Source organism: Elgaria multicarinata, chromosome 6, assembly GCF_023053635.1.
Source record: "Elgaria multicarinata webbii isolate HBS135686 ecotype San Diego chromosome 6, rElgMul1.1.pri, whole genome shotgun sequence".
NCBI lineage: Eukaryota > Metazoa > Chordata > Lepidosauria > Squamata > Anguidae > Elgaria > Elgaria multicarinata.
In genome coordinates, this window is record NC_086176.1 from 66,913,657 (window position 1) to 66,938,947 (window position 25,291).

Genomic DNA, 25,291 nt, shown 5'->3' on the forward strand with positions numbered 1-25,291 from the left:
CTAGTATAAAGTTTGAACTATTACCATCAAGCTGATGAATAGAAAATAATTTCAGTAATATGGGATGTATACTTCTAGTTCCTATTTCATAGAAATAATCTACTTGCTATAGCTCTTGCTCAATACAAATTCAATACCAAGGCAGAAAGGGATTTACATGAAAATTACTAAAGTTGTCATGAGGTGCTCAGCCTCCATATCTTCCTTTTGTTTTTGGATAATTTTGGATACTTTCTTCTCTTCACCTTCCAATTGTGAAGAGACAAGACACACTCAAGACACAAGGAAGAATTACAGTAGCTAGGATTCTCAGGAGTGGTTTATTTTAATGTAAATTTGGCACAACGTCTTAATGCATGTAATTGCATTATTGGCTTTTTGAGAGAAGTAAGGTCTAAATTTTCTATCTTGCCTATCTATGCAAAATCTTCATTCTGGTTTACTTAAGAGGTGGTGGCATTACCTGTATTCTCAAGTTGTTTGAGCAACAAGGTGCGTGTGTTTAAACTCTTCCAACTGATAGCAAACCTCTCCCCAAAAATGCCTTCAGAACACCAAATGTATTTTTCACGTCACTGTTTATAACATCCCTTTTAAAATTATGTGTACCTGTTTCCTAATTAGTCAGCAATTATGGAGTCTAATACACCGACTTCATGCACACCAATTTCATAAAGTCTGAAGTGACTCTCTGATAACAACATCATGAGCTCAACTAACAATTTTTCTGGCATACCAAAACATTATGTGCACCATTTTTCTTTAAATCCTCTCTAGAAGTTTAGAGAAACAAACTCCTTATATTGTAAGGACCCAGAGGTTCATCACAGCACAGTTTTTTTAGAAGTTTTATTTAGAGTTGACAGAGTGACCATCCCTTTCAACATATTCGAGATTCTTTTAGAAGTATTTAAAAAATATTACAACATACATTAAAAAGCTGGAATTTCCTCTCTTAGGCAATTTGCAATATTTGCTTTATTCTGCCACTTGTGATATTTCAAAGACCGAGTTTTCTTGTATCCTCAATTCTAACATCTAAGTGTTTAAGATATCCTCAAAAGTTAACGAATGGCAACCAAAACAATTGCCTTTCTGTCATAGAGCTCCATGTGTCAGAACTGTTTAGTGTGTTTACTGCAGTCCATTAAATAAAAACTTTTTTTTACAGTAAGTCTGAATTTGAACATCACATAGATATATCAAGTCTTTTACAACACTTGTTAATTTATGAGAAAGGAATGATTTTTTTTTTAAAGCATGCTAGTGCATTGTGAAAAAACACATCTTTCTAAACGCCTCCATTAGATCAAGCTTGGACAAAGAAGCAAAGACAGACATTTAATAGTCAGAATTAGTTTTTACAAAGTCAAATCTTGACATTTTAGGAAAGAAATAAAATTGTATATTAAAGTTCAGTGTTATGTATTATGTTGATGGGCCACATACCTGTTCCAGAAGAACAGCTAAGCAAGGATTTGAAAGGCTAATATCAGAAGTGGGGACAATGTAGACTGCTGTGCTAGAAAGATAATGACCACCAGATTGAACCATAGTTCCTTAAAAGGAATGTGAATCTTAGGGAAAAGATGAGCAACACTAAAAGGTAAGCAAGTTTTTTTTATACTTTTGAGTGAAGTTTGAAAACAAAGATCATGATTGTTGTACTTATTCACAAAAATCAGTAAGACATACGTATCTTAGGATATATGACTTATACGTTATTTAGCACATATTTATTTAAAATAAACCTCATTATATTTCAATAGAACTTACTTTCAAATACTCTTAGGTCAATAGCCTATAGTTTTTATCCAGTGCATGTATATATTCCTTATGACATTTTTGTGAAGCCTCATACTGTTAGCCTTGAATTGTGGAGTCATCTTTAGTCAAAACAGGGTGTCTTTCTTTTAGACACCTGAATCAGCAATCCACTTGCGTGTGTTTCTGGCATCATGTAACTTTCTTCAAAAAATGATGAAGAAATTAATGTCATAGTTGTAAATCAACAAGAATCTGAAGCAGAAAAATATTGGTAACAATACGTTTTACATTCATGTTCTTGACCATAGCAATGAGCTTTACAAAATATTAGGACTTTAATTCATGTTACAGCAATTACACGGGAAACCCTTCAGCAGAAATGTCAAAGTTCATTGGCTTCTGAAAGCTTTCAAATACAGACAAAATAATTAGCATTTCAAGCTACATCTAGAAACTAAGGCACAACCCTCAGTGCAAGTACCTCTGAGAAGAGGGAAGACCTTAAAAACAAGAGTACAGCTTACTCTTGCACAGCTAGCATTCATATCAAATTGAGTTTATGCAGGAGAAATTGCCAACAGGATTGTGTCTAAGATCTATCAGCAACAGTCTGAAAATCATATCTTTAACACAGTCATACAGATTTATAAAATATTTTCTAATACTTTATTTACATTTCAATATTTTTAAAGCCCCTATCAGCTTTCATGTTTTTTCCTTTGATCAAGTATTGTGCAAAGGACATAGGGGAACACACATCTCTATTTACAAAGGAACATTCTAAGTGGCACGAAGAAAAAACATTACTGCAGATTCTAATTTCTCAGATTTTGCTCGCTCACCTATCTTCTGAATGTGAAGCGTTCCATGTGGCCACATCTATTCACTTTTAAGAAACATTCTGTAGCAGTGTGGAGTAAATAATTTTAGTGAACTGCAATACAGCTACATGCAACGTATATTGAACAACTACAGCCCCAAACCCTTTGTAAAACCCCATTATTCCTTCTTCACGCTTTATGGCGTTGATACAGTCTCTCATTCCTTCATACTGAGTATTAATAGGGAGAACTTCATAACCAAGGTCTGTATTGTCAATGATGGTGCGCGTCCCTTGAATATGAAGACGGTGCAGAACTGTCTCCAGTGGATAGAGCATGACATCTGCACAAAGGCTGGCAGCAAAGCTAGCAATAAGTTCTGGAAAATAAGCATCCAACATGCTCTGCACAGAGCTGGAGTTCTCTGTTGGAAGGCTGGGGGAATTCTCTTTCTTTAGAAGGAGGAGGACTAACTTCTGTACAGAGGAACTGATTATATAGTGAAGAACTCCATGCAGAACAGTTGGAAAGGTCAGTGCCAGAAGAGGAAGGAGCCGCTTGCTATGGGGTACTCCAAAGCCCATTGCTCTGCCTATGCCCTCTTTCAAGCAATCCAGAATTCCAGGATTATCCCGAATTATTTCACTCTGTAAAAAATAACCAAAAAAACAGTATTCACAATGCGCAAGTCTCCCGATTTTGTGATTTTTGCAACAAATGTTGGTCTACTTATTTAAATTAATTCAGTATAATCAATTTTATCTAATAGGATAGTACAAAGAAAACCTTACAAGTTAGTAAGCCTACCATTAGGCAGAGCCAGACTCAAGCAGAGCCAGATAACAACAACAACAACAAATATTTTTAGTGCTAGGGAGGGCCAGAGGTACTTGAGGGATTTTCTGCTTCAGGTAGCAAAAGAACTTGACCGGCTGTGGGTACTATGGCTATGCACCTTGACTAGGAGGTGTGTGTGTGTGTGTGTGTTATTTGCTGTTCTGCCTGAGGCAGCAAAATGTCTTGGGGCTGGCCCAGCCTAAAAGACCTGCATTCTGTCTAGCACACAAATACTGAATTTTTAAGCAAATTATATCAGGTGAATGCATAGATTAATTAAGCCCAGGCTAACTTAATGCTTCTCTCAGTATCACAAAAGTAGTCCAAGCCATGCCATCAAAAGGGCATGCAAGCCAAGAAAGTCAACCCAGTTTCATCCGCTCACCAGAGGAAGGAGCTGCTGGAGTGCTGGGGCACAAGTCTGATCACACTAGCTGCTCAAGAGAAGGGAGCATGCACACCCAATCAGGTGCCATGTACATTCATTTAGCAGTTTGGTGCTTTAGAGACCCAAGCTGCGGAACACATCATGGAGTGCTTAGACCAACTTGGCCCCTGCAACCAGCGTGCACTGCCATCATGTGCAAAAAAGACCTGATGGGCAACAGGAGTGCAGCAGATTTTCTAAGAAAAAGATGTGCAAGAGGCACAATTCCAGGGCACTGACTAGGACTGCAGTGATGAGATTAGCAGCAAGAGAGGCTTGTGTTTCTGAGGAATCCCCAGCTCCAGCTAGGAACTACTGGCAGGCAGCAGTTAACACTCCAGGCCTGCAGAGAGGAGATATGTAGAAGGCAAAAGGACTCTCTGGACCTCTAACTAAAGAGGTATGACTTCCCAGCCAAAACTATTTTGATGAGTCAGAAAGCACTGCATCTGACACCTAGCATCTCTCCCCCCACCCCCACCCCCACCCCCACCCCACCTCCCCTACAAAATCATGGAGTACATCTTGGAAGGCTGCTACATAGGCATGTTATTAAACCTAGTTTGAAAGTGTTACATGTGTGAAACAAAGGTAGCAACAATGTAGAAAGAACTGATGTAGAAAGAACATTCCTTCTAGCAAGGAATGCAGAAATGGACCTACAGGTTTAGCATGGTACATCTGGTAGCCTGGGCTACTGGTGCTTGGCCAGATGGCCTAGTTATTGGGAAAAACTGGGGATCACCAGGGACGTCACCTTTCTGGAATTCTTCCCCATCTTGATGACTTTATACTATTTTCACATACTACTGTAATTGGTTCTTAATGCTATTTATGGTATTCTGTTTTATTTATACGATCTATATAACAATTGTATCATATATACTATTTATACTAATAACTTCTCTATTGGGTGTGATAATGATGTATGTTATTTTTATGAAATGTAATTGGACTAAGTACAGTAGTTAGGATACCACCAATTGTTTCTGTTTTTTAATTTGGGTTTGGACAACACAACAAGCTATGGTAACTCCCAGCTGGGGGTTGCATATTCATATGCCCCTCAAGGGCTAATTAACCCACATTGGGCTGTTGTATCATCCAAACCAAGACAAATCTTGTGTATGACAACAAAACATGGGTTAAGCACGGGGTAAATAAACGATGGGTTAATATTATATGTGAACTAGGTATTTGAGTAATACAATAAATACAAAGTTATAACCTATTTCCTTTGTTGATGTAATTCTTGCTCTTGCACTCCACCCTACCTTGGGGAAAACAATCTGTGGCTGTTACATAAATTTCATCATCTTTATGACAAGTCATCTATATTCTTCACTCACAAATCTCTCTCTCTCTCTCTCTCTCTCTCTCTCTCTCTCACACACACACACACACACACACACACACACTATTTATGTTACTCTGGAAAACCATAAATTAAAACCAAGAGAATATACATAATCTGAGACATCAAACTAGATCCCAGCTGCTTTGGATTATTGGAAAACTATGTGATTAAATATTTTCTGGAAAACTGAAGAAGTTTTACCATTAAATAAACAGTTTTCAGTCATATCTCCGCTAAATGCCAAAGGAAAATCATGGATGGAAATGATTCTCTCCCAAGTTGACATGTTGCCTCAAATAGAACAATTCTTACTATTGGCTTAAGCACAACATGATTTCTGACTTGGACAAGAAGAGAAACTGCTTCCACTGATTAGCTTCCTTTGACATTTAGGCAGTAGTAGCCCTGGAAAGGATTAGGGATTTCCTGAAACATCTGGAATATTTCTGATAAGAGGGTGTCACCATTCTTGATTACGTATGAAGATGGTGAATTCCAACTTTTATATAATAATAATAATAATAATAATAATAATAATAATAATAATAATAATAATTTTATGTATTTATTACCCACCTCTCCCTTTGGATTGAGGCAGGGAGCAACATTAGTACAAGAATGTTATATATCATGTAACAGTTGCTGATCAAGACAGGAGTCAAGTAAACTGACTGGATTAAGTTTGCCTTGAAAATCATTGCTGCTAAGACTGGTTACACTTGGAACTTTTTTGTTTTTACACATTTTATAATTTTATATGGTTTCCATTGTAAGTCTGTATATGGATCATTATATTCAAATCGCTTATTAGAATGATTTTTTAAAAAAATTACTAGATTGCTTTTAATTTTTGGCGTATTTTTCAGGATGATCGTTGTGGTCTAAATTGCCAACCAACAGTTTTCGGGGGGCAGTATTTCCACCACTTATTCTTTAAAAAATGGTAGAATATTGGTTTAAATTGCAACTTTCAAAGAAGCATGCTATTTCAAGTACCTGGATCCTAATAAACAACTATGACACCACTATGACATCATTGCAATGACATATTTTCAACATAACTATTAGTTTAAACCTTCTTAAACATTAATTCACAAGACAGCGATTCTTCAGCTCACCCTGATATTATGCAATTCATAGTATTAAAAACCCATGATCAGGATCCCAAGAATTATGCAGTTGTCTCCATGCATCACATAGAAATGTAATAAATAAATCTAAAGCAGGACATTTTTGAAACTAAGAGGAGTTTGAAAAGTAATGTTCCATGTGGCACTGGGAGTTGCAAAACAGGTAAGTCCAAAGCTCCATTCAGCACATGGAATAAATTGCAGTTCTTGGGAACCTGGCCTTTGTTTCTAATCATAAGCTTTTCTCAAGATACTAGGAGCCATTTCATGCCACTGAGTTGGAGGAAATTTTCTATCCCCATTTTGCTGTTATTCCACATTTAAGATAAATCCAATTAGAAACTAAAAAGCAATCATACAAATTCCTTTGGACAAACTAACTAGCACACAGAGATATTTTTTCAAAATATTTACAACATTTATAAGCTATTCAGTAAGGTGGTTTGGATAATAATCATGGCTTGTTTAAGTCTGGCTGTGGCTTATTGTGACATCTGAACCCGGGTAGCATTTGTTTGAGGTGGAAACAACCTTCAAATAACCCAACAACAGCCACTTGATTATTTGAGTGTTGTTTCTTCTTCAGCCTTGCTGCCCATATTTGGATGACCTGAAAAGCTGCAGCCTGGTGGGTGATTATGCAAAACGCACCCAACACGTGCCACTGCTTAAACAAGCTTGTTTCGCCCCTGATAATTGTGCAAATTGGTCCTGTATCTAAAAAAATATTCCCAAGCAGTGATCAGTTAAGAAAAATATATATCAAAATATATATTAAAATATATATTGAGCTTTTATATTGTATTTTATATTATGGTTTTATACTGTTGTTTTATACTTTGAATGTTTTTAATTTTTGTGAACCGCCCAGAAAGCTCCGTCTATTGGGCGGTATAGAAATGTAATAAATAAATAAAATAAATAAAATAAATAAATAAAGAACACAAATATTTCAAATAAAATAAACCGTGGCTGGAACAGCTTGTTTAAATGTCTTTAGCAGAGGCCTGAAACAAAGATATGTTAGTACTTGCCTAACATAAACTGGTAGGGAATCCCACAGAGGGGGAGCCAGTACATTAAGAACTCTACCCTGAGTGGCCCTATATTATTATTATTATTATTATTATTATTATTATTATTATTATTATTATTATTATTATTATTCCTTCTGCCTCAGGTCCATACAAAACCACCCAAAGCATCATAGCTAATGACCTCAATGACTGGGAAGGTTGATAAGGGAGAAGACACACTCTCAAATATCCTGGTTACAAATTGCTGTCCAGACACTAATCTAGGATTTGCACACCCTCACCTGATTCAGGTGTCATATGGAGATGGGGCTGTGTATCATCAGCATATTGATGGCACTTTACCCCAAATCCCCTAATGAGCAGGGGGTGAAGCTCCCTGAGGTCTTATACAGATGTTAAACAACATTGGGGATAAGTTGGTAGCCTGCAGAACCCCGTAGCTTAATTGTCAAGGAGCTGAGGAATAATTACCCCATGTTACTCTCTGAAACTAGACGTACCTGCAGGTACGTCTGGAATCATTGCAACATAGTGCCTCCACCATCCAAACAATGGAATCTGTCCAAGAGGATACTAAGGACAATAATAACAACAGCTAATGAGATTGAGCAGAATTAGCACTCCCCCTTGTCCCATTCTCTTGATAAAGGCCATCCATCAGGCCACCTCAGGCTGATACACTCCTGTAACCAGGCTGGAACTTAGATTGAAATGGGTCTAGACAATTAGTATCCACCAAGAGTGCCTGCAGTTTCCCCACCATGACTCCCTTATGTACCATTATTAAGAAAGGGGTATTCACAACCAAGTGGTAGTTATCAAATACCATTGAGCCTAGACTGGGTTTCTTCAGGAGTGACCACAGCCACCATATTGAGGGCAGCAATCACCATCCCTTCAGGTAAAGACAAATTCATCACACTATAGACACAGCCAGTCATATCCCCCCACCCCAAATCCACTGCTAGCTTTTACTAGACAAGAAGAGCACACAGTTGATCATATTGCTGGCACTTTGTCCACATGGGCAAAAAAATATGGAGAGGAAAGCTTCACATAACGTTTCAGAAGCATGAAGATACAGAGTAATTTCCTCCATGAATACCGCTATAAAATAGATGGTTTATAGAATCTAAATGTGACTCAAAGCATTTCTATACTGCTTTTTTTTTTGCCCTGCGTCTACTATGTTTCAGTTCAAACCAAAACCTTGAAGTGATGAGTGCGCCACCAAGTGGTTTGCAACCACACAAATGGAAAAGCAGTAAAATGGGAAGGGAAGACACTGATCCATGAAAAATACCTGCCCAATTACTCTCAAAGGAAGTTAGTACAATATATTAAGGAAGTTGTTCTGTAAATTCACATGCCATTCACAACTTGTAAAAATTCAAATAAAGCCATTCAAAGTAATTAAGTGAAAAAAACTCTTATAGGAAAGAATTCCTGCCCCACAAAAGAAGCAGCTTAAGAACTAGAATTTCAAATGGCCTGCAGTCAGAAACCTGATCTTGCTGTGTATATAATAGTTTGAGAAGTGGCACCTTCCTCCCTCCAGGAAGAATGCAAATAAAGACAGAATCCCATCATTCAGAACAGGTGATGCTAAGATACTTTCAACACTGATTTCCCCCCACTGGCATGCAAAAAAAAAAAAGCACTTTAAACTTACTTGCACAGTTTCAATCAGGCTTGCTGAATAAAAAGGCATTGCTATCACATAAGTCAACCTAGAGGAATAAGTACAGTTAATATTTTTGAAACTGACATCTGTTATTTGCTACAGTTTTAAACAGCCCAATCATGATCCAGTTAAGCTGAGACATTTCAATGTAATCCAATTTAGTCCACTTAGATGAAAGTAGTTTAGAGTTCAATGATTTGGATTAGGCTTCAGATTTTGCTTCCTGGGTACTTCAATGTTAAAATTCCCCTAATAGTAAAATTATCCATCAACACCCAAGATTAACTTAGTAGTTACAGTTTCTTACAGTAATACTTCTCACTATGCATATTAAGCACATCAAAATGGATTATATTCTACATTTCTTCAAACCCATTTACTGTGTATAATGTTTCAGTGAGTTCTCTTCTAATTCATTCGTTAGTAGTTCTTTAGAAATTAGAGTTCAACTCCAAAGGCCCCCACTCTGGATATTAATGCACTAGGACATGATTGCAGCAATCTATAAAATTCTCCCCCGGAGAAAGGTGGAGATATATGATAGATTAGCATATACAAAGAAGGTGATCTGAAAGTCATAAACTCTTATCTAGTTCAATTTTAAGCTGTTATACTACAAGTTGCTGAAAACAACAACCAGAGATCCTGTTATGTTTCCATTTATCTCTTATGGTTATTATTTTCAAAACCTGTAATATAAACATCCTTTAGCAATAAAAATAAGGAACATATTCAATATTTATTTATTTATATTGTGTCTTTCCTCCAAGGAAAGGAGCCCAAGGCAGTGTAAATGACCCTCCTCCTCTCCATTTTATCTTCAAAACAACCCTGTGAAGTAGGTTAGGCTGAGAGTCAGTGATTGACTTAGTCACCCATTGAGCTTCATGGCAGAGTGGAGGCTAGAACCCAAGTCTCACCAGTCCTAGTCCAAAGCTCTAACCACCACACCGGCTCTCATGTTTACCAGCTGTACCTACCCTTTAAGCATAAGATGTCCTCCTATTTGCCTGGGACTCCATTTATATGAAAGCTCTCTGGAAAACAACAAGAGTAATTGCCCATCAACTGTCACCAATAGAAACTCCAAGTATAAAAGCCACTTACTACTTTACACTGACAGTAAAGGAAACTTGCAGGGGCACCGGTGCCTAGGAAGCTCTCTGTAAACACAGCCACTCTACACCAATCCCCATGTTGGGAAAGCACTGCAACAGGAATGCCACTGCATGTGCATAACATTCCCCGGTAAAGAAGTGAAGATCCTGCTCATGTAACTTTTCAGGTGCACCTTGAAATGCCACAGAGCTTTTAGAAGTTTTGCTACATACAAAATTCAATGTCGACTATAATTAAAACTGAAGCTCACCCTACACTGATCTTTATTTAAGTTTTGAACACCAAAGCTAGTAGTACAGATTTTATAGATTTATATATATTATAAAGCTGTAAAATAATCCTTTTATTTTTTTTCTCACTTTGGTCACCTCCTCTGACTATGTGAAGATGCGATGTGTGCTGAAACTTCCCAGGTGATACTTCATTGTAGTTATTTTATTTTTGGGAATTTAGCGTAAGCAAGATTTTTTTTAGCACTTATTTTCAAGTACTCCATCTGCTTTCACTTTTTGGCTTATCATATTCCTTTAATAAACAGCTTCTTTCAATTTTGCCCAGAGGCATGAATGCAAGTTTTCAACAATCCCACAAGAGCCTTCTGTTCTACCTGTCTAGCCACTTGGGTTCACCTACTTGCTTGTGACTAAGGGGGAATAAGGGAAAGCAAGCTGCCTTGCCTGCAGTGACTGGAGTACCTGCTGGGAAATCTTGGAGTTCTGGACTTTCCTTCCTGGAGAGAGTTAGAGGAAAGGGGAGGTAATGGCATAAATCTGCCGCTTATATAGAAGTGTGCACATCTGGCCTGCTTCACAAAGCTGTTGTGGCACACAATCATTACAGGTACATCCAATAATCAGCTGTGAACTACCCGACAGCTAACTCAACTGGCTGTGACACAGGCCAGAAGACGTTTTGTTAAGCAATGGCATAAGCTACTTAAGGTCAAATCAGTTTCAGACTGAATGTGGGGACATTCCTGTTGTTAGTTTGCATTTTCAGATGACACAATTTTATAATTTGAATTGCATTTAGCTTCAGAGGTAATTATGCCTTAAAGCGGGGGAGGGGGAGGGACAGACATCAGGCTTGCTGGATTTACTTTGATTTTTACTAAAATCTCTCCCGCCTCCACTTTTTGGTGTACTTCTCCAGATGATCTTTCCCTCTTTTTCTGTCCTATCCCTGTCAGTGGTGTGCAAATTAGCCTATATGCAGTCTCATCTTGTCAATTTCCTGGTATGTTTCCTGCTGTACTTCTTTCTGTTTGACAGCTGAAACATACAATGGCTTTGAGAAGGCAAATGTACAGCCATAAGTGCACACTTCTGCGCCTCTGAAGTACCGACAAAATATAATACAATTTATAATTTACAATTATTCTAGTAGTATTCCTAAGTATGAGCTGCAATCACCTCTGACCATACAGATCTACAATATCAGGACTAATCCAAGCTAACTTGGAAAGGTGTCATTCCAATTAGAAAAAAGAAGTCTTCAAATAGAATTACAAAGCCCTATGGCTCAAAGCAAAGAATTAAGCAGCTTCCTCAACATGATTCTTTCTACTAATACAAGAGTTAAAGCACTGATTTAATTATCATTGTTCGGATTTAAAATGACTGCTGGATAGATTTTCCCCAATACGTTGCACAATCTAGCATAACATGCAATGCTAGCACAATTTGGATTTATTCAACATATTACTCATCTGACATCTTATGTCCTGCTCACCTCTGCTTCTGCCACATTATATTTTGGCTTGCTCACAGATACTATATTACTACAGTATTTGGTAGATAATATATAAGCAATGTTGGGCATGACACATATTGCTTAGTTTTACCATTCTGTAATTTGACTTAAATTCTGTAAATAATATATTAAGAAGTATATTATTCTGCCTTGAAGACAAATTTTGCAGTTGAAGTCTCCATTTATAAGGTTCAAGAATATAGTAATACTCAGAGCCCTTCCTTTCCCCCACAAAAAATAAGTGATCAGCAGGTGCAGGAATGAGGATATCTGGAAAGTGATGCTCTTCCAAAACAGCTGGAAGGTGGCCGAGACCACAAGTGCAGCAGCAGGGAAGCAGCCAGATGTTGAGCTGACAGTCCTATTAAGAGTTTCAACTACTGAATTATTCCATTTCCTGTAGCAGGCGATTGTGAATTTAGGTGAAATTTATACACAAAGATAAATCTTTATGAATGGCCCCTGTTCCCTCACTGGATAGATAAGAATCTTGGCAGGGGCAGATAGAGGAAGTCTCGAAAGAACATGGGGCAGGGGAAAGCAGGGGCAAGATGACCTCATACAATATCTTCAGGTTTAGGGCACAATCCTATGAAGATAGTTAGCAAGCAATGAAGTTGGAAGAGACCAAATATCCAATGTAGGGTGGCTGGAGGATGGAGGTGATTTTCATCTCTGCTGTCCAACCACAGGGCATTTCTGCTAGATGGGTGACTTCGCCCATCTAACAGTAGCACTTAGGAGGGGAAGGGAAGGAGGCTGGGGAGGCCATAGGAAACATTGTATGGCCGATGCCCCCATTTCCTCCCTTGCCTATCCCCAGGATGGCCCCTTTTCCCGTCTCCATGCTCTGGTACCCAGTGTGGAGATGTAGCAAGAACTGTGCTGGCTATGAGAGGGAGCTCAGTTTTTGGGCTCCAAGGTCAGAGCTCTGTTTCCAAACTTGGAACCCAGAAAACATACAATCTTATGTCCCCCCAGACGCTCTGATTGGTTACATATGTGTTACAAGATTATTTTGGATATTTGCATGACACACACTAGTGACAATATTTGAAGAAAATGATATCACTGAATCTTTGGCTTAATAGGAATATCACAAGATTGGTAGCAAATTTAAATCTGTATTATGAAACCATTTCTTCAGAGCTCTAGGTGACAGGAAACAACATTTATCCAATACATATAAGCATAGATAACTCCAGGGGCATACAATGAATATCTACTTATCTAGAAGGGATATATTGCTTTCTATAAACAAGGTTATCTCATCTTCATAAAGTTCCCAGTGATGCCATTTTGGTAAATGTGTTCTGTTATCACAGAGAACACTTGAATGTTTGACACACATACAATATTTCAATGAATGTGACCCAGAGACAGAATTTACACATATGTAAGAGTGCCCACATATAGTAGTGGCTTCTTTTTAAAAACATACCAAAGTCATACTAACAAATCCTAATTTTATTTAACAAAGGATGAGAGAGAAAATGACAATACCTTGGCAAGGGTGTGAATTCACTGATGATACCTTCTGCCCCAAGAGTTATGCCCTGAACAATAAAAGTGCTTCCCATTCCTTTCCAAAGAGCTCTGGGCCCCTGAAATTTAAATTAAAGTTTTTACAAAATGTTTGGGTGAATCTAATCCAGTATTTCACAAAATAATACTCTACTACAGTGACTTCTGTGCCTGCTTGTATTATCCAGTATATTTTTGTAATAGTAAATCACATGAAAAATGTTACATTGAAAGTAGTGCATGAATAGTAGACTTTCCCTCCGTCCTTTCAACACTTTTGTACTATTGACATTACACATGATATTATTATTATTATTAATCCCCCCCTTTCCCCAGTACTGGGCTTTAATATCTTGACACCAAATACTAACCTGGGTCTTGTTGATGCTATACATAATATTGATGATCGTAAATGGGGTGAGATGATAATTCTTGGCATGGTAATTTACCTTAAAAATAAATACACCAGATTATAAAATGGGTAGCTGTACATCCATACATTCAAATTTATACTATACTTGGCCAACAACTTCTTGAGTATTTTCTTTAAAATTTATCGGATCACTCATATTCAATTAATGCAATCCTAATATCACATTAAAATTGCAACTTGAATATCAAATCAAACCCAGCATTTTAGGTGACATTAAATTCAATACTAACAGCACAATTCTATGTATGTTTACTCGGATATAAGCTTCATTATGTCCAATGGGGCTTACGCTTAGGAAAATATGCTTAGGATTGCAGCCTAAAAGAGGTAAACAGAAATATCTGAAACAATCATTCTTACCTGGCACTGCCGACGCAGAACAATGCAAGGATGAGCCAGCACATTTTCTGTAAACAAACTTTGGAAAAACAATTGTTTTAAATAATAAAGTTTTTCAAACAAATACGAGGACACATGTGTTTTTTGGAGGGGGCCTAAGCTACATAACTTTGGTAAGTTTTAGATTTTTTTATTATTAAAATGCTCTTGTACTCTAAAATTAGGTGGTGATTTACTAGTAGTAAAAACTAAGAAGTAAAACTTTACAGAACCCTTTGAAACTACTCAGTTCTCTTCAGGTTAATTTAAGTTATTTTTATTACTAATATTTATGAGTTGTTCTGGTGCCCAAGCAACTGAAACAACTTACTATAAAATGGATACAAAAACAAATATTATACTAAAATAGCAGAAATTAAACAGCATAAAATTTAAAATAGCTTAACAAATACAGGGATAAAAATATTAAAAAGGCTAAATATAATATGCGGGAGAAGTTAAATAATAAAGGTAGCAGCATGCTCAACAGCAGCAATATGAGCAACAAAACAGAACAGCAGGGCTGTACAATTCTATTTAACACCAAGGGAAAAGCTTAGTGATATAAAAAAATTACTAGCTGGTAGGAAACAATTCAAGAGATGGTCAGGCGTGTTTCCGTCAGCAACAAATCCTACAGCGTGGGCACAAGAGCCCCTTCTCCTGGTCCTTACAGATTTTATTTGGGCAAGGAACAGAAGACAAAGCAGGTGTCTTCCTCAGATCTTAGGAAGCAGGGAAGAACATAAAGGAATGTTTCTGAGGTATGCCAGACCCATGTTATTTAGGGATTTAGAGACAGTAATCAACAACTTGCATTAGGTCTAGAAACAAACAGGCAGCCAATGTAGCTGAGCTAGCATTGGTGTTAACTGCTCTCAATGACTGGTTATCTAAGGATGAGTTGCAGAAGTCTGCACTAGATGAAGCTTCCAATCTATTTTTAAGGGTATCTCCAGGTAAAATGTAATGCAGTGATCTCAATGGGTAGTTACCAATGCTTGCATGATGATGGCCAGAATATTACCTGAGAGGAAGGACAAGTCAGGTCAACAAATGAAGCTACGAAAGGCACTCCTTGCCACTGCCATTACCCAAGCATAAAGCAGCAATCCAAGCATCCGAAGAGTGAATTCACCAAGCATCTGAGAAGGCTCCCCCACCCACAATTAACTACAACTTCAAAGTGGAAGAATAGTCCAATTTGGGAACATGTCTGGCCAAGTACACGGCATCTATCATGATAACTTAGGTGCTAACCAGATTTGACGGTGGGCCAATCAGTGGGGTTGTGTGGCCATTTAAAATGGAGAAACCTCACGCTGTATTTTTCACAGAAGGGAGCCCAGTAGGGAGGTAAATACTTTGCAGGAGGATTGTTCATAGAGAGGGAAAGAGTTCTGTAGCCCTTTCCTATTTATCACTCTCCCAAAGCTGTGTGGCGGACCAATCCTTCTAAAACTAACGTCTCATTAGAACAACACTACAAAAGCCAAACAGCAGACCAAAGCTTTCCCCACCTCTACTACACAAGGGGATTCCAATTATGTGACATCCATTTCCCACACAGTCTACATGAGCTATGCAAACCACTAGATGAGATCCAATGTCCCAGGAGCAGACTTCCCTCCTGCAACCCCCTGTGTGCCTTCTGGATCTTCTCCAAAGAGTCTCCCAACCCTCCGTAGCAGTTTGGGGGGATGAGTGGGGGAGTGCAGCAGGAAGGGGAAGTCGTTCTGCCAGAGGCTCCTTTTCCACTACCTGACTGCATTGGATACAACCATTTATCTAGAGAAAAATGAGCGAACTGGCAGCCAACACCTATGGCCTGGAAAGCAGCCATCTTACATTATTGTCCGCTGCCAAGGCTTCATCAGTCCTCCCTGCCGCTGGGAAGAGCCCTGTGCTGTGTACTGTTCAACTACACAGGTGAAGAGATGCCCTGCCTGTTAGGGATCAAAACATCTGCCACTACAAGGCCATGGTTGCTAGGTAGCACACTTCTGGAGGGAGGGGCTACTTTCCCATATAGTCACCATGGAATCTTGGAAGAGCAGCAGTTAAAACAGCCACAGTAGCAATGGCCAACTAGTAAGGCCCACCTCCACAATAAGTTGTGTGTGTGCATACATTTTGGTTTGCACAGCCATTCCGGAGAGAGTGGTCTGAGTCGAAGCTGTGATGGTTTTGCCCAGCCAACACTGCCTCTGGTGTTTCCTGCTCAATTCACCAAAAATCCCCACACAAGGAAGAGACGCCCTCAAGACTTCTGTAATAACATTTCTATATCAATGTACATAGGTGCCATTAAATAAATAAACTCTACTGTATTTTCCTAACTGTGCTTCAAATGAACTGCACTGTTACTATTTGTATACCCATGCTGTTCCAAATTAAGTAATAGACCAGCATTCCCCTACATGGTGCCCTCCATATATGCTGCACAACTCCCATTATCCCCAGCGAGCATGCCCAGCATGTTGTGCTGGCTGGGGATGATGGGATTCATAGTCTAACAATGTCTGGAGGGTACAGACATATAACTTCCTCTCCCTATGTTTCATAAGGTGCTCGACTCCCCAGTTTACTGAGGACCCAGGGAACTAGACGTATATGGTTAGTTAATGAGAACATTGGTGGCAGAATATTTTATTTATTTATTACATTTCTATACTGCCCAACAGCCCTTATGCACAATGTGATTTGAGCATGTCATAGAGCCCATTTGCAGCAAAGAAGCCATTTTTCTCTGTTCAGCTGAACTTTTCCATGTTGTGAAGAGTCTATGAACTCCTAAGGGGGCTCTATAGATCCTAGCTGCGATGCCTTTGCTAGTGTATTGGCTAATAACGTTGCTCATGCTCAGTCAGGCTTGGATATAGCCATTATGACAGATTCTAAACTGACACTGTCAGAAACAACTTTGTTTATTTTGATCTACTCTCCCTTATTTATTTATAATATTTTATACCATCTTTCATTTACAGATTCCAGGGTGGTATACAAACATTATAATCCAAAACCAAAATAATATAATAAAAACAACAATACATACAACAATCAAGGGCAGGCAAATCCATATAATAGACAACTCACATCATCCAATTTAAAATGGTTGGGGAAACAAACAGGTTTTGACCTGGCACCAAAAAGAGTACATATCAGTACCAGCGATATCTTCATGGGGAAGGTGTTCCACAATCAGGGTGCCACAATAGTGGAATATTTCTCCCTTGTCATCACATAACGTACTAATGGTACATAGAGAACAGTATCCCCTGTCAATTTGAGGGCTTGGGAGGGCTGATATAGGGAGAGGCGCTCCTGCAGTATTTGAGTCCCAAGCCAGTTAGGGCATTAATAGTACTTTGAATTGGGACATTAATAGGCAGCCAGTGTGGCTCCTTCAGAAACGGTGTAATATGATTCTGCTTGGCTGAAGTGGTTACAGTTCTGGCCATCACATTCTGCACTTGCTGAAGCTTCCAAGTTGTCTTCAAGTGGACCCCCACAAACAATGCATTGCAGTAATTTAATTGGGAGGTTACCAGAGCATGAACCACTGTGGCTAGTAATGTGGGGTACTTTTTTTAAAAAAACTTTGTTATTTGCTATATTCAAGTAAGATAAACATGTTAAATCAGATCTCTCTAGGGCAGGAGTGGACAACCTGTGGCCTTCAAGATGTTGGGTCTATAGTTCCCATCAGCTCTAGCCAACATAGCCAATGGTGAGGGATCATCAGAGTTGTAGGCCAAAGCATCTGGAGGGCCACAAGTTGCCCATCTATGCTTTAGGGCATCAGAGCATTTTCCATTACAAAGTGAAAATTTTCCTATGCGAATGATCCTAGGCAAATCAACCTAATTTGCATTGGAAACTTTTCCAATTCAGTATTTCCCCCAAAAGCCACATCAGTTTGGACTGAAACTCCCATAATCTCTGACAACTAGACGCTCCTGAGGTTGATAGGAACTGTAGTCCTAAATATCTGGTGAGCACCAGGTTGTCTCTCTGTGTTTATCCTGGCTGGTTATTAAAGCCAATTGCTTATAGCTAAGCGGACCTTTGGTCAGGATTGTTAATAGTTAATAACTAGGCTGCCAATTTGCTTCCAAGTCCAATTCAAGGTACTGTTTTTAACTTTAAAGTCTTGCTGAGACCCTCGTATCTTAAATACTGACGTTCCCACCCTCCAAGTGAGCCCAGTACCCTAGTCAGCAGGCTTCATCAACTTTACAGCAAATGTAGGGCTTTTACAGTGATTACTATAAAGCTACAAATGTCCTACCAGTAGAGATACAACAGCTACCTCTTTGAGTTATTTTCAAAAGGGCTGTCAGATGTTTCTTTTAACATCAGCTTTTGGTTGAAATGTTTCTATGGCTGATAAATAGATTTTGTTGATATTGTCTTTCTTTTACCTTTTTTATCACATGGTGGTAAACCATTTGAACAATTGGAAAAGGAAGTATATAAACACTTTAATAAAGCAACACATTTGTGAAAGGTGATAGCAAACTATCTTTCTGCGTAAGGCTTTACAACAACATTAAGCCCTTTAATTGCATATTGCTACTCAATATACAACTGGACACATACATTTTAGGAAAAAATGCTTTTAGAGACATCATCATCACAGAGATCTTACCTTGCCAGGCCAATTCCAAAACCGGCAAATCGATTCAACTGTTCTGAAAGACATAAATGGATAGATAAATCATTAATGTATACTTTTCTAAAGTGGTAGCTTTAGTAAAATAAATGGTAAAGTATAGATCAGATGTAACCTACTGTAGGATATGCATTAACTTGGTAAATGCACAAATATATGGGTATTTGCAAATATGATAAACCAGTATCAAATTTCCTTATGTCTCTTAAGTAATCTGATACTTTTCAGTCTATGAGAGAAGTGAGGCAAACATTTGCCTAATAATCATCTTTACTGAGCACAGCACTTACTAGATGACCCTGGGCCAGTCACGTTCTCTCAGCTTAAACTACTCCCATTTACGCTGTGCTGACCTACTTGGAGGGACAGTAGGATATAAATAGGGTCAGCATCAAGGGCTGGCCTCACTTAGCAGCTGCCAAGGCCCCAAGGGCTAAGGAGGGCCCAGTGGCACAAACCACTGACCTGATGCTGCTGCTACTACTATGAAGCAGCTCCTGATTTTGTCCCTCTAGAGGAGAGGGCTGCTCTGTTCCCCTGCTACTCTGCTTTGCAAACGCTCTTGTCCTTGCCTGGTTATCCTATCTCTTGGGTGGCACAGTTGGGAGAACTGCAGGTCTGCCTAGAATATGCACACGGACCAGGGAAGAAAGAAGGCCATCTGCTACCTCTTCTCACTTACTTTCTTACACTCTGGATGGTGCAACAGAGAGGATTGAGCCCTACCTCACTGCCCAGGGAAGAGAAAGAACACAAGCCAATGTCTCTGCCCACTCGCTAGCTGTCTTTCGAGGTGCACCATGGAGGACTGAGGTCATGGGCCCAATCCTGAACATAGCAGCAGGAGAGCACAGATGAGCAAGCTGCCAGAGTCAGCTGCTTGTGCATTGAGAATTGCTTAATCCTTTCAGTCACCCATACCTTCAGGTTGTGCAGTAATAGGGACTAAGTTCAGACAATCAATACTCTTTAATGAACTGTCCAAAGAGTGTGTGTGAGCAAGCAGGTATTTATTATTTAATATCTAGATCTTATGTCCCGTATCTTCAGTGCCAACTGCCATTGCCTGGGCAGCTTCCAAAAAAAATAAAAATATGGTCTCGTACAGTAAAAGCCCACATCTAAAACAACAACATTACAGCACCACACTGCAAAATAGTCAGTAAAAACAGATACTTACAGTAGCTTAAAAGAGCATGAAAGTTTTTAATAGTCTAGGAAAATAAAACTGTCTTTGCCAAGTGCTAGAATAACAATGAAATAAGCATTAGGCAAGTCTTCCTGGAGAAGGAATTCCAGAGGTAGGGGCTAGAACCAAAAACAACAACAAAAACCCTCCTGCCTTATTTACATGTCAAGGGCACCCACAGAAGAGCCTCAGCTGAAGATCTCTGTGCACAGACAGGTTGGTTGAACCTTCAAGAGAAAGCCTCCTGCTTCTTACAATGATCAATAATCCATCTTGCCACACTGCTGAGGAGTAGTGGTGTGTGTGTGTGTGTGTGTGTGTGTGTGAGAGAGAGAGAGAGAGAGAGAGAGAGAGATAATGCAATGCAATAGAAATAGTTTCTTCAGCCCCTCGCTTTTCTAAACTCTGCCTCTTATTGGTATTTTATTTATTTGTTACCTTTATACCCTGCCTTTTATAAAAAAAGAAATCTAAGGTGGACTATTTCACAAAGGTAAACAATGTGGTAATAAAACCCTTCTGGGCTGTGTGGCAGCGAAGTTTGGGCCCAGCGAGGAGGAATTAAGCCCAGCGAGGGCTTAATTCTTAAGTTGTACTGCCCGGAAGAAGAGTGCAGGTGAGAGAAACAGCTGCTACTCTGGAAGACATGGTAAGGAAGATTGGGGAAGCGATGGTTGTAAAGCGGATACTGCTGCTTCTGAACATTTGCCTGCCCTCTCACTTTGGGAAGCTCTATCTGCTCACATGCCCTCCTTCTATGGTCAGCAGGACAGGGATAATTGGGCCCAGTGAGGCTGCCCAGAGTAAGTGTATGCAAAAGCTGTGGAAGCCCCCACTGTCTCTGGCCATCTCTAGGTAGCATAATAGGTAGGAAAGGTCCAGCTCACACTGATGCACCACGAGGGCGAGAGTACAGGAGGAGAGACATCGAGGCACCTACTAACCCTGCTGTGTTGGCCAAACAGAGTATGCATGCTCTCTGCCATTTTTGTCCACCTGCTAGCCTTGTCTCTTTCTCAGCAGTGCAGTGTGAGAGGGCTGGGCAAGCTGCTGCCAAGGGCCCCAATAACCTAGAACCAGCACTAGCATGCTCACACTCAATTTTTAAATATATGGAACTATTTCAAAGCAGCTCAAACACTATGGCCCAGCTTACTCAAAATATATTGCTTCAGATAGCTAATTCTTTCCAGACTTCCATACCAATTATCCCTCCAATGCAGAGTGCCTAGCTACCAATGAAACGAGCACTGCAACTCAACAGAGAAGATGCTTCTGTAGCCCCTAGAAATTAACTTCAGGGAAGGGGCTGGTCCACATTCCTAAGGCATTAGTCAACAACACTATTCATCCTAGAACTTAAATTGATTATTTAAGATGACTTTCTATTTAAATCAGAAATGATGGTGAGAGAAGAAAAAGAAAAGCCCCTTTATTATTATTATTATTATTATTTATTTATTTATTTATTTATTTATATAGCAACTGTCTTGAGTGTGACTGGGGTTTAGCATGTTAACAGGTACCTCATCGGTGATCCAGGACCAGTCAATGCCGGCCCCAAATTCGAGTACCCCACTGTTGAAGAGAGAGATGGGGTGGATGGGAATTCCAGACCGAGTAACCCAGAAATAACGGGATCCCAGGTGTGAGCTCTTTTTCTGCAACACGTCTACAACAATGGGAATAACCTGAAGACCAGGGGTGCGCACCGCGGTCTTCGTCAGTGCATGGCTTTCTTTCTTTTTAAACAAGCAGTTCGAAGAATAAGGGACCCTTAGCAAGGCCAAGGCTGTGCTTGAGGCGCTTAAAGGGCACGCAGCAGGTGCTGCGGCCCCCTTGGCAGCTCTCCTACTCCCGGCACCGTCTTGAGGCAGGGGCCCGCCCCGCCTATGCTCGTCGCTCCCTCCTCATTTTACGTACCGGAGCTAGCGCCAGCGCCTCCGGCATAAGACGAATCCTCGTTAAACCCAGCCGCCGCCCCAAGCGGAGTCCCTGAGGCGAATTGCGGGGTCTTCTCTCCCCAGTGGAGGTTACGGCTGCCCGGGATGTCAGGCGGGGTACTGACCCAGTGGCCTAAGTCCGACTTGGCCGCGAAACCCCCCGGCTCTTCTCGGCCACCCCGGTAGCCCAGGCCGTCGAAGCCCTCGGGGCGCCGCGGATGCATTGGAAAAAGCAGAACAGGGGGACGCTAACAGGTGACAGAAATAGGGAAGACCCCAACACGGTATCCTTAAACTCCGCTCCCTTGACTCGCTTCCGGGCGCCGACCGGAAGCAAACGCCCACCATTGTGAAGCACAGAAGAAGGTCATGTGACACGGGCGAGGTTTTTTTAAGTAGGATGGATATAATGTGTTCTGTCTAAGCATAGAGATAGGAAGATGGGAGAGGGGCAACTCATTGTCTCTATAGGCGATTTCCTGGTTCGCATTGGAGAAGCTATTTTTAAATAAAATGGGGCGGGGGGCTGGCTGCCCATAGAAATTTATAGAGAAATTCTGAATTTTAGCACAGCTGTGATTGGACGCAGCACCAGCGCGTTCCAACTGAAACAAAAGTTAACAGCAAAGAGAACATCTGCTATCCTTTCTAGTGGGGCTTTATTTCGTGTGAAATGTTTGGAGAAAGCAAAAGCGGAATCCATGAAATTAAAGATAGATCCTTATGATTTCATATGATTTTAAAAGGGGAACCTCCCCCAAACTACCATCACATTACAGAGCACATCTGCCTCCACAGACTTAACCACGGAAATCATGGACCCGCCACTCGCTGGTGCTGACACAGCGCAAAAACATAAATCCCAGGTGTGGATCCTTATGATTTTTTTAGGCAAAATCCCCCAAAACACCATCAAATCACAGAACACATCTGCCTCCATGGTTCAAACCATGATGTGAAGCAGCACATCTGGGATTCTTAGTGTTCAGAGGATTCATATTGAATTATGCCTCATATCCATGTTTTTATACCATGACAATGCCATGAAACCCGAAATCTCTGAACACATCCTAGATGTGTTCTGTAATTTCATAACAGTTTTGGGGATGTCCCCTGTAAAAATTCAGAAAATCCATGAGGATCCATGTTCCAGATGCATGTTTTTGTATTATGTCTGCTCCATTAAGTACCAGTTCTATATTTGTGGGCACAACCCTCGAAACGCATCCTTGCTTTATGGTCCTGCCTTCTATGCAAGTCCTCACCTGCTCGCAATCGGTGACAAGGAATTCCACATAGGTGAGTATGTGGGCTGGCAGAGGATGGTCAACCATAATTCGTGATGGCCTGCTGAGCTACTTGATCATTGCCTCCTCACTTCCTTTATCTCTTTTTTAATGCCTGGTTCACACATATATATATTTCACTAGAATACTATATACTTCATAGGGTTTGAAAAACATTGTGTTTGAGCTGGTAATAAATGGATTTATTTGTTATATATTTTTAATCTCATTCCTCAGGCAAAAGGGTTCCAAATGTGGCTTACATATAAGCAGTAAACTAAGACACTACCTGCCTGCAGGCTTTTTACCTAAAAAGACATGACACACAAGGAAAAAGGGACTGGGAAGTGAAATGGTCCCTCTCATGTCCCTCCGTACAGCCTGCTGGAATGGCTGGTGGTGGTAACAGCTGAAGGAGGAGGAGATGTGGAACTTCTGTTTCTGGTGGCTTATTGATACATGCAAGACACTGTTGGATGCAGCAATGATTTGGTCATTTTTATCCTGGTTGTGCTTTTTATACTGTATTTTGTAATTGTGCTTTTAACATGTTGGTTGTTTTATTATGGTTTTAACTTTTGTGAACTGCCCAGAGAGCTTTTGCTATTGGGCGGTATAAAAATGTAATAAATAAATAAATAAAACATTTATTTGTAAAACCTTGAAATGAACACACTGATGTAGAACAAGTAGCTGGCTGCGGTATGTTGGGAGTTGTAGGACTTTTTTCTGTCTAACCATGCATACGTAGCATTGCACCCTAATTTACTTTTGTAAAGAGTTATTGGCTTGGCTCATACATAACACCAACCCATTGTTTATTTAACCCAGGGTTTGTTGCCCTATCTACCCAGGGGTTGTCTGACAGACTTAGAACAAACTGTGATTTGTTTTCTCAATGCCTCAGTTATTTGTTTCCCTCTTCCTTCATCTGCTCCCTCCCTCTGTCTCAAAGGCATTTGCGTGTTTTGTTAATGTAGGCACATGCACAAATCATGACAGCTTGGAATTCAATAACAGGAGTTAGCATTATGTGTGAACCAGACCATTGTGAAATATTAATAACTGAGTATTGAATAATTTCTGTCAACGTAATGAAATTTCACACACAATTATTGATTAAAAAACTTCTCAGGCTTGACTCTGGAAGCCTGATTTTCCTCTTGAAAACTCCCCCGACTTTCCTCTTCACTTTTAATTCATGATTGCAATGACAGCTGATGCCTAGAATTGATTGCTATGTCATGTCTTATATCTGTCGTTAAAAATCAGTTTCAAAATCTGTACAGATATTACTGGCTTTTTGTTTTTATTAGAGAAATTTATTTGAAGCCTCCTCAGAATTGTCCTGAAAAAACGTGGCAACTGAAATTGAAAAGTCCTCAGAGACTGTTCAAGAGCCGCAGGGCAGAAGCTTTGACAAACTAGGAGTATCAAATTATATCTAGGAGTATCAAAGTATATTTTCAAAATCATGCGAAGGGATAGTTCCACATTACTCTGTGCTAGTCAGACCTCATTTGGCTGCTGTGTCCAGGTTTGGACACTACATTTGAAAAAGTATTCATATAAATTGGAATGGGCTCAGAGAAGAACAACAAAGATGATCACGACTAGAAACTAAATCCTACAAGGAGAGACAGAATTGGACTACTTTGCAGGATAATAACATTGGCTGGAAAGCCAAAGTACGCTACCTTGAGGGAAGACAGGATACATAAATAAAGCATTGAAAAGGATGATGAACGGCAACTTCTTCCATGTTATTCCTCCAGCCCCCACTTTATTCTGTTGTCATTTTGTCGACAGGGAGGCGAAATAAAGCACTGCCAGCAATGTGTTCTCTCTCTCTCTCTCTCTCCCCACCCCTCCCCCTTCCTGGTTAGCGGAGGCCGGGCTTGGCTGCGTCCATGGCAACCATCCCAGCAGCAC

At 39.9% G+C, this 25,291-nt stretch overlaps 1 protein-coding gene across 1 annotated transcript; it reads right to left on the bottom strand.

The window, feature by feature from the left end:
* Window positions 1-742: 742 nt before the first annotated feature.
* On the bottom strand, window positions 743-22,387 carry SLC25A46 (solute carrier family 25 member 46). The gene is made up of 8 exons (XM_063129529.1): window positions 22,054-22,387; window positions 18,918-18,960; window positions 14,249-14,306; window positions 13,827-13,904; window positions 13,435-13,535; window positions 10,041-10,097; window positions 9,049-9,106; window positions 743-3,235 (listed from the first exon to the last, which is right to left on the bottom strand). The coding sequence occupies exons 1-8, from the start codon at window positions 22,295-22,297 to the stop codon at window positions 2,657-2,659; spliced, it is 1,218 nt and encodes a 405-aa protein (XP_062985599.1). The 5' UTR covers window positions 22,298-22,387; the 3' UTR covers window positions 743-2,656.
* Window positions 22,388-25,291: the final 2,904 nt, after the last annotated feature.

Excerpts from the sequence above, each read along its gene's own strand:
- SLC25A46 (XM_063129529.1), bottom strand. The coding sequence starts at position 22,297 with ATGCATCCGCGGCGCCCCGAGGGCTTCGACGGCCTGGGCTACCGGGGT. Across the intron at positions 13,905-14,248 it reads TTCTGCGTCGGCAGTGCCAG|GTAAATTACCATGCCAAGAA; the intron begins GTAAGAATGATT and ends TTTATTTTTAAG. Across the intron at positions 9,107-10,040 it reads GGACATCTTATGCTTAAAGG|GTTGACTTATGTGATAGCAA; the intron begins GTAGGTACAGCT and ends TTATTCCTCTAG.